The sequence below is a fragment of the Cebus imitator genome, unplaced genomic scaffold (genome assembly GCF_001604975.1).
Source record: "Cebus imitator isolate Cc_AM_T3 unplaced genomic scaffold, Cebus_imitator-1.0 Scaffold698, whole genome shotgun sequence".
NCBI lineage: Eukaryota > Metazoa > Chordata > Mammalia > Primates > Cebidae > Cebus > Cebus imitator.
This window is the reverse complement of record NW_016108013.1, coordinates 264,472-274,769: the sequence shown is the minus strand read 5'-3', so window position 1 is coordinate 274,769 and position 10,298 is coordinate 264,472. Positions and strand designations below refer to the sequence as shown.

Genomic DNA, 10,298 nt, shown 5'->3' with positions numbered 1-10,298 from the left:
AAAAAAAAAAAAAAAAAAGAATATTGTGTAGTAAATTATTGTCCTAGGGTAAAAGAACCAGTCATGTAAGAAGGAGGCATGCAGTGGCATGGTCTAGGCTCACTGCAACCTGCCCCTTCCAGGTTCAAGCCATTCTCCTGCTTCAGCCTCTCGAGTAGATGGGATTACATACATATACATAGGACAACAGTGTGAAAGCATATTGTAGATGGTCTGTGTAAGTCACAACAGGGTTTGTAAAGGAGGATTTATGAAATTTTGTGTGTGATTAGGCTAGCTGTAATAAAAAGAAAATTTTTACAATAGGCTTCCTTAAAAATGGTCTTCATGTCAAAACCAAACTTTCTTAAGGGATTGGTTTACAGCTTACAGAAAATAAAGCTTTTAATGCTATGACCAGTGTAAAAAAAAAAAAATCTTAATGGCAAACTGAAAACTGTATAAGTAAATCATATAAATGTTAAAAGTGATGAAATTCAGTTGCAGAAACTAAACAAAGCAAAAATGCTAATAGGAACAAAATAGGTTTCAGTTATTCATTTTAGGGTAAAATAGGTTTGCAATTCATATTTTAAGTTCATAGAGAATCAAAAAGCACAGGTAGCTTTATTTAGTTTCTATATATGGAACATTTTAGAACAAATGATAGGCTAGCCCAATTCTTATAACTACCGATAAAAAACTGTCTTTCAAAATTAACATTCTTGTCCTTCTAAGAAGTATTTTCTATCCTGAGGTATGTTTTTATAGACATTTTTAAGACCTGGCACAGGTCTCTGGCACAAATTTACTGTAAAATTTGGACAATTAACATTATCTCGCTAGGTCTGTTACACTTGCTGATAATGAACAGACGAGTCAATCATATCAAAGCAGTGAAATTCTGGGATCTGTGTTAGACAGATAGCATATGGGAATCACAAGGGCTTTATGGGATGTGTATTACAAGATACAGTAATGAGAACCAGCTTTTACCCTCCAAGGATGAGACAGAGACAAAATAATATGAAACAACAGCATTCCAGACACTGGGCATCTGGCAATAAAGGACTGCAATCCCTGAATGGGAAAAGAAAATGAGGTGATCTCAATGATTATAGCAATTTAGTTTAGAGAGACTCCAGGCACTAGGTCCTCTCTCCCTGAGTTGAGAAGACTGAGCTGTGAGTTTGGGAAGGCCAATGTAGCCTGAGTTCATAGGGCAAATTACTGAAAAGGAGAGAACTACACAGAGAGACAGAAGGCTTGGGAGATCTGCAGATGGTCACCTCAAGTATTCAGCTGAGTTCTGATCTGTGAGATAGAGACCATCTGAGTCCTGGGAAAAAAACCACCCAAAAAAATGAGAAGAAATAATCTCCGGAACTCACACAGGGCCTATAAAACCACAGTTTACTTAGAAGAATTTTGCAACCAGGTGTGATGGTCCATGCCTGCAATCTCAAAACTTTGGGAGGCCAAGGTGGTGGATTGCTTGAGGCCAGGAGTTCAAGCCCAGCCTGCGTAAATGGCAAAACCCTGTCTCTACAAAATATATAAAAATTAGCCAGGTGTGGTAGTGCTCACCTGTGGTCCTGTGTTACTCAGGAAGCTGAGGTGGGAGGGTCACTTGAGCCCAAGAGGTCAAGGCTGCAGTGAGCCATGATTGCACCATGGCACTCCAACCTGGGCGACAGAGCAAGACCTTGCCTCAAAAAAAAAAAAAAGAAAGAAAAGAAAAAAGAGAGGTTTTGCTTCAAGTAGTGAAAAACAAGAGGTTTTTGCTTCAGTGGTAGAGAAAAGTAAGCCATAGGCTAAATGCTACTCTAATCCTGTTTAACAAAGTTTAAAAATAAGACCTGAAAAAATGGACCCCAGAACAAAGCTCAAAAGTATTTATAGGAATAAAATAATGTTCAGTATCCAATAAAGTAAAATCTACAATGTCTGGAATCCAATTAAAAATTACTAGACAGGAAAATACATAGGATAATATAATAGAAGAGGAAAAAATATCAAAACCAACCTAGGAATCACAGAAATAGACCTAGTAAACAAGGAAGTAAGACAGTTATTATAAACATATCTGTTGAAAAAGCTAGAAAAAGATTAAGTATGTTAAGAAAGACATGCTAGACACTAAAAAGACCCAAATTCTTTCTTCCTGTTTTTGAGACAGGGTCTTGCTCTGTCACCTAAGCTAGAGTGCACTTGTGTGATCATGGCTCCCTGCAACCTCTAACTCCTGGGTTTAAGCAATCCTCCTGCCTCAGCCTCCCAAGTAGCTGGGACTATAGGTGTGCATAAACACGACTGTCTAATTTTAAATTTTTTGTGGAGATAGGGTCTCCTTATGTGGTCCAGGATGGAAAAAACCCAAATTCAAATCAAACTTCTAGAGACAAAAACTGTATGCCTGAAATGAAAAATATACTGGATGGGATTAACATCAGATTATATCTTAAAGAATTCAAAGACAAGGCAATAGATAGTATATAAAATCAAACACAAAGAGAAAATAAAAACTGGGGGGAAAAAAAAAGAAAGAAGATCAGTGAGCTATAAGACAATGTCAGTTTCCTAATGCATGTGTAATTAAAGTTGCCAAAGGGCCACAGAGCCAGAGAAATATTTAAAGAAATAATAGTGGCCAGGTGAGGTGGCTCACACCTGTAATCCAAGCACTTTGGGAAGCTGACGTGGGCAGCAGATAAGTTGAGCTCAGGAGTTTGAGACCAGCATGGGCAACATGGCAAAATCCCATCTCTACTAAAAATACAAACATTAGCTGGGGGTGGTGGTGAGCGCCTGCAGTCCCAGCTACTCAGGAGCCTGAAGCATGAGAATTGCCTGAACTCAGGAGGCAGGGGTTGCAGTAAGCCGAGATCATGCCACTGCACTCCAGCAAAAAAAAAAATATGGAAAAAAAAAAAAAAAAAAAAAAAAAAAAAAAAAAAAAAAAAAAAAAAAAAAAAGTTTCCAACTGTGATGAAAACCATAAACCACTGATTCAAGAAGCTCAACAAACTCCAAGCAAAAGAAATATCACATGAACTATACCCAGGCATATCATAATCAAATTGCTTAAAACCAGTGATAAAGCAAAATCTTAAAAGCACCTTGTGATAAAGACACATTATATACAGAGGAAGATAAAAATGCCAGCTGATTTCTCAACATAGAAAACTGTGGAGCAATATCTTTAAAAGCTGGTAGAGGCCACGCACAGTGGCTCATGCCTGCAATCCCAACATTTCAAGAGGCCAAGGCAAAAGTATCATTTGAACCCAGGAGTTCAAGACTATCTTGTGCAATATAGTGAAGCCCTGTCTCTACAAAAAATTAAAAAATTGGCCAAGCATGGTGGCACGTTCTTGTGGTTCCAGCTACTCACGAGGCTGAGGTGGGAGGACTGCTTGGGCCCAGGAAGTCAAGGCTTCAGCGAGCTGTGATCACACCTGCACTCCAGCCTAGGTGACAGAGTGAGACCTTGTCTCAGAAAATAAAACTCTTGGGGAAAAAAACCTTATTAATCTAGAATTTCATTCCCACAAAAATATTTTTCTATATTTATTTTACTGATTTTTTTTGAGACAGAGTTTCACTCTGTTGCTTGCCCAGGCCGGAGAGCGTTGGTGCAATCCCAGTACTCACTGCAACCTCTGACTCCTGGGTTCAAGTGATTCTTGTATCTGAGACTCTCTAGTAGCTGAGATTACTGGTGCATGCCACCATACACAGCTATTTTTTGTATTTTTAGTAGAGACAGTGTTTCACCATGTTGTTGACCAGGCTGGTCTTGAACTCCTGGCCTCAAGTGATCGTCCAGCCTCAGCTTCCCAAAGTGCTGGGATTACGGGTGTAAGCCACCATGCCTGGCCCAAAATATCTTTCAAAAATGAAGGTGAAATAAAATATTCATCAATCACATAATGGCTTTGGAGTCAGACATACCTAGGTTTAAATCTTGCCTCTGTCTCTTCCTAGCTAGGTGAGTGACATCATGTTATTATTGTTATTAAAATCAATTTTAATTACCAATTATTAAGAGCTTATTATAAATAGGTGATGTATTATACCAAGTGCTTTTTATACACTCATTTTTAAACCTCATTTAATTCTCACAACTCAGAAAGATAGTTATTATCATCCCTGTTTTATAAAAATGCTGGAATTTAAATACAGATTGACTAAACCCAAATCCCTTGCTCTTAACCACTGTCTCATACTACCTGGATCTCAGCCTCTTCTGTTTGTAAAATAAAAATCATAGTAAGTACTTCCCAGAGTTAGTGTGTAAACTAAATGAAACAATACATGTATATCACACAGTACAACGCCTGAGACATAGCAGTCAATCAATAAAAGAGTGCTATTGCTATTATACAGTCATACTTACCATACATCTCATCTTCCAACCCATGAACAAAAGCTCCACAAGCTCCCGACTCAATCAAGTTCACAGCCCCAGTATCTACTTCTTCCTTGGGAGCATCATCTCCCCACTTCCTGCCACTGGAAAACTCCCCTGAACTGTAAAGTTCCTTGGCACGCTCATGTGCGGTACGTTTCCTCTGCAGAGGACAACAACAATTACCAATTACAGGAGGTTCATGAAGGAACACTAAGATGCACCCTGAGAACATGGGAAGGCAGAAAACAAAACTGCTCTATGAGTTTCATTTTTAAAAATTATCAATAGTTCATACAAGAGAAATGCAAATTCAACTTAACAATGTAACCAAAGGCTAGCTGGTCTTTAATAGCCAAAAGTACCTAATTAAAGAGAATAAAGATAGCTAAAGAATGTGTTAAAAAAAAATGGGTTATGTTTGCTGCAGCAGCAACATAGGAAAGAGATAGCCAGACAGACAAATAATGGCAGTGCCCTTCCAAACACCATCTTAGGTAGACAATACATTGACTCTAAGAAAACAGTTATCTTCAGCTGGGCATGGTGGCTCACGAGATCAGACGTTCAAGACCAGCCTGGCCAAGATGGTGAAACCCCATCTCTCCTAAAAATACAAAAATTAGCTGGGCATGGTGGCAGGCACCTGTAATCCCTGCTACTCGGGAGGCTGAGGCAGGAGAATTGCTTGAACCTAGGCAGCAGAGGTTGCAGTGAGCTGAGATTACGGCACTGCACTCCAGCCTGAGCGACACAGTGAGACTCCATCTCAAAAAAACAAAATAAAAAACAAAAACAATTATCTTCAATCCCAGTAAAAGTATTTTTCTATTTGGCAACATTGCATTCTATTTTAGCTACAGTACAGTCACTAAATAATCTAGTAAACTCACTTTACACAAAGATTGCCTAAGGTAGAATATACTGGTTGGTGAAAAGTAAATATCCAGTCTACTTGACAGTTATGTTTCTCATCACAAATGAATGACCTGGCACTCTGCTTTATATATCAGCCTCTCATGAAACCCCATCTCTACAAAAACTACAAAAAATTAGCAGAGTGTGGTGGTACACACCTGTAATCCTAGCTACTCAGGAGGACAAGGTGAGAGGATCACTTGAGCCCAAGAGGCAGATGTTGCAGTGAACCAAGATCACGCCACTGCACTCCAGCCTGGGCGACAGAGCAAGACTCTGTCTCAAACAAAACAAAACTAAACTAAAAAAAAAAAAAAAAAAAAAAAAAAAAAAAAAAAAAAAAAAAAAAAAAAAAAAAAAAAAAAAAAAAAAAAAAAAAAAAAAAAAAAAAACATGCACAAGAAAAAGAGCTGAGAGACATATACCAAAATGACCAAAGTCATTATATTAGGGTAGTAAACATATGGGTAAATTGTTTTCCTTTCCCTTATCAAAAATTCTACAACTCTATAATATCACTTTTATCATTTCGAAATTGAGGTACTGACAATGAATGTACTTATTATTTTCTCAGACTCAAATCTGGTTCTGCTAACCAGGTTAGTGAATCATCACAATCAAGGCTTAAGGGCATTTCCTAAGAGGCATTTGGGGTCGGGTACAATGGTTCATATCTATAATCCCAACACATTGGGAGGCAGAGGCAGGAGTATTGCCTGGGCTCAGGAGTTCAAGACCAGTATGGGCAACACAGCAAGACCTCATCTCTACTAAAAATAAAAAAAATTAGCTGGCCACGGTGGGGCATGCCTGTAGTCCCAACTACTCAGGAAGGATGAGGTGGGAGGAATGCTTGAACCCAGGAGATCAAAGCTGCAGTGAGCTATGACTGTGCCACTGAATTCCAGCCTGGGCAATACAGTTGTGACCCTGTCTCCAAAAAAAAAAAAAAAGGAAGAAAAAAGGCTCGGAGTAGAGGGTATTTTGTTACTATTTGGAGAAGGGCTTTATTCAGTCTTTCATGGGAACTGCTGCTAAAAAGAAGTCCAAAAATGTCATACCATCTCACAAAATGAGAATAGGTCTTTGTAGTTCCTAACAAATAGAAAATTAATCTTTTGAGTTTCCTAGGGTTTTTTGTTTGTTTGTTTGTTTAGTTTTTGAGACAGAGTTCCACTCTGTTGCCCAGGCTGGAGTGCAGTGGTACGATCTTGGCTCACTGCACCTCTGGCCTCTAGTGCTCAAGCAATTCTTTGTCTCAAACACCCAAGCAGCTGGGACTAGAGGCACGGGCCACCACATCCAGCTAACTTTTGTATTTTTAGTTGAAATGGGGTTTCACCATGTTGGTCACACTTCTCTTGAACTCTTAACCTCAGGTGATCTGCCTGCCTCAGCCTCCCAAAGTGCTGGGATTACAGGTGTGAGTCACTGCGCCTGGCTTAGAAAATTAATCTTGCCTCTTTTTTGTAAAGTATAACCTGGGCAAAGTATTTCATTACAGTAACACAAAATTTAATGAAGTCACTTGTTATTTGGTTCAATTTACTAAGATTTTAAATTAAAATGTAATATAGTTATCACACATTAATTTAACAAATGTTGCCAAATTAAATCAACACAACTCAGCATACTCCATATTGGTTACAGAAACCCAGTTTAAACAACAAAGTATAGAAGGTACCCTCAGATCTGACATCAGCTTCTTGTCAAGGGTCTGCTCCAAGAAATGAGAACTGACTTGCTCCATAGAGCCCTATAAAAAGAAAGAATCCAGATCATATAAAACAATGTTTATGATTTGAACATTATCTTAAAATTCAAAGTTTGCAGTACATAAAGATAATATTATTCATCACGGTAAAGATGCTATGGGTTCTGGGCTGGGCGCAGGGGCTCATGCCTATAATCCCAACACTTTGGGAGGCTGAGGCCGGTGGATCACCTGAAGTCGGGAGTTCAAGACCAGCCTGATCAACATGGAGAAGCTCTGTCTCTACTAAAAATACAAAATTAGCCAGGGGTTGTGGCACATGCCTGTAATCCCAGCTACTCGGGAGGCTGAGGGAGGAGAATCGCTTGAACCAGGAGGCAGAGGTGGTGGTGAGCTGAGATCGCACCACTACACTCCAGCCTGGGCAACAAGAGCAAAATTCAATCCAAAAAAAAAAAAAAAAAGATGCTATGGGTTCTGAATCATCAGGAAAATAAAAATATTACCAGCAGCTAACACCTAAATAGAGCTTACTATGAGTCATGTACTATTTTAAGGGCTTTAGACACATATTAACTTATCTAAATCCTCACTATAACCCTGCAAAGTAAATACTACTGTTAGTCCCATTTTATATGTGGAGAAAAGAAGACACAAAAAAATTAAGTAACACATTGACGGTCACAAAGAGAGTAAAATCCAGAGCTGGGAGATAAACACAGGCCCCAAAATCCTTTCCCTTAATAACTACTCCCCACTCCTTTTCATTCATCTGTTCATTCATTCATGTATTCAATTAAACAAATATTTACCAACCATTCAATTACATGGCTACAGTTACCAGGAACAAGAAGACAAAAATAAAAATACACCAGATCTACCCTCAACAATCTCATAGAGTAGTAACGGAAACTAACAAGAAAAGAGATAACTGCAATATGGTAGAAAATGCTATAATACACATCTATGAATGATTCCGTGAGAACGGAGAGAACAAGCAGTATTAAGGTACAAGCAGAGAGACGTCAAACTGGAGAACTGGAAATCACAGGGCAAATGCCAAGTGGGAAATATTAACTGGTTTTACAAGTGGAACATAAGATAGGGGTACTGAAAATAAGGCAGTATAGACAGCATAATAAAGAACCTTATTTGTCACAGTAAGGGGTTTGCCTTATACATAATTATTACATAACCCCTATTAAACACCTAAGGAGCTCAACAATGTATAAAATATTTTACTTATATTTTTCAAATTTACTCTTCTGAATAATCCCACATACCTCTCCCTATTTTCTAGATGAGAGCTGAGGCTGAGATTATGTAACTTATTCAAGTAAGAGAGAAGACAGTTTTATATTTTAAAAAGCCCATCTTGCAACTGTATGACTAATGGACATAAGGAATCAAAATGAAAGCAAAAAGACTAGTTTTTTTGCTAGACATTAAGAAATTTATCTGAGATTTTCTCTAATTCCCAAGTTAATAAACACGGAAATGCTTGTATAAGCTCAGGTCTTTTCTCTAATCACATTTTCCATAGAAAATTATATGTTCTGGGAGATCGATCCAAGATGGCCGTTTAGGAACCGCTCAGGATTGCAGCTCCCAGTGGAAGTGCAGAGGGTGAGTGGACGCCGCATTTTTATTGCCCACAGACTAGGAGATTTCCAGGCAGAGAAGCCCCACAGGTCGGAGTGCGGCTGTTTCGGCCAGCGCGGCTGTTTCGGCCAGCGCGGCTGTGTCGGCCAGCGCCGCTGCTTTGCCCCGCGCGGCTGCTTTATCAGCGCGCCGGCACAGCGGTTCTCCGTACAAAATACACTGGTCCGGGTGCCCTTTTGGCTGGCGACTAGAGCCATGGGAAGTCACCCAATCATATGTTTAAAAAGGGGACTGAACAGGGAACCAGGACAGTAGATTCCAGGGCAAAAAAAAGTGCCACGAATCTCAATGCCGCTGTTTAAGCCAGCGCACTGAGTGGCCACACGGGAAAACACACAGATCCCGGCACCTCTTCAACAGGCGACTGGAACACCAACTAAAAAAAAAAGGCTCTCCGGCAGGGAGCCAGGCAATCAGGCTCAGCTGGTCCCACCCCGACAAAAGAACAGCAATCAGAAACTCTCTAGATTGAGAGTTTCACAGCAAGCACAGCTGAACCCGGGATGGTCCAGCTCTGTGGGGGAGGGGCATCCGCCATTACTGAGACACTTCACCACTAGGGAGATAGCCAACGCTGAGGCAGCCCGCCTTTGCCAAGGCAACCCGCCACTACAGAAAGAGTCCTCCATGGCAGAGGTGGGCCACCACTGCCCAGGCAGTTCTAACAACACCCATATAAACAGGACTGCAGGGAAGTTCACTGGGCAGCTGGGCGGAGCCCACAGCAGCTCAACAAAGCCTCTACAGGCAGACAGTGACTAGGCTGCCTCCTCGCTGGGCAGGGAAGCTCTGAAGGAAAAAAAAAAAAGAAGGCAGCAGCACAACAGAAACTAATAAATAAAGCCTCAACTCCCTGGGACAGAGCACCTGGGAACAAAAAGTGGTTTATGAGTTCTGCTGCAGCAGACCTAAACCTACCTGCCCAGCAGCTCTGAATGAACAACGGAGCTCATAGCTGAGCATTTGAGCTCCTATAAAGAACAGACTGTCTCCTCAAGCAGCTCCCTGAACCCTGCATATCCAAGGAGCCACCTCATAAAGGAGAGATCAGGCTGATACTTGGTGGGTATCCTTCTGGGACAAAGATAGCAGAAGAAGAAAACTGGTAGCAATGCTTACTGTTCTGCAGCTGCTGCAGGTGATCCCCAGGCAGGCAGGGCCTGGAGTGTACCTCAGCAGACCTACAGCAGAGGGGCTAGACTGTTAGAAGGGAAACTAAGAAACAGAAATAACCTCATCATCGACAAACAGAACGTCCACTCAGAGACCCAATCTGAAAGCCAGCAACTACAAAGACGACAGGTGGATAAATCCATAAAGATGGGAAGAAACCAGCGCAAAAAGGATGAAAACACCCGAAACCAGAACACCTCTCCTCGTACAAGGGATCACAACTCCTCACCAGCAAGAGAACAAGGTAGGATGGAGAACAACTGTGATGAAACGACAGAATCAGACTTCAGAAGGTGGGTAGTAAGAAACTTCTGTGAACTAAAAGAACATGATCTAACCCAATGCAAAGAAACTAAGAACCTTGAAAAAAGATTTGACAAAATGCTAAGGAGAATGGACAAAATAGAAAGGAATATAAGGGAATTGATGGAGCTGAAAAAC

General features: G+C 40.5%; 1 protein-coding gene across 1 annotated transcript in view; it reads right to left on the bottom strand.

Moving 5' to 3' along the window:
* INTS4 (integrator complex subunit 4) overlaps positions 1–10,298 on the bottom strand; it is a 127,479-nt gene that overhangs the window by 64,346 nt on the left and 52,835 nt on the right. Inside the window, exons 9-10 of the mRNA XM_037734977.1 lie at positions 6,993–7,064; positions 4,379–4,553 (exon numbers count right to left, since the gene is read on the bottom strand). Of these exons, the coding sequence (XP_037590905.1) occupies positions 4,379–4,553; positions 6,993–7,064 (247 nt within the window). The remainder of the gene's footprint in view (positions 1–4,378; positions 4,554–6,992; positions 7,065–10,298) is intronic.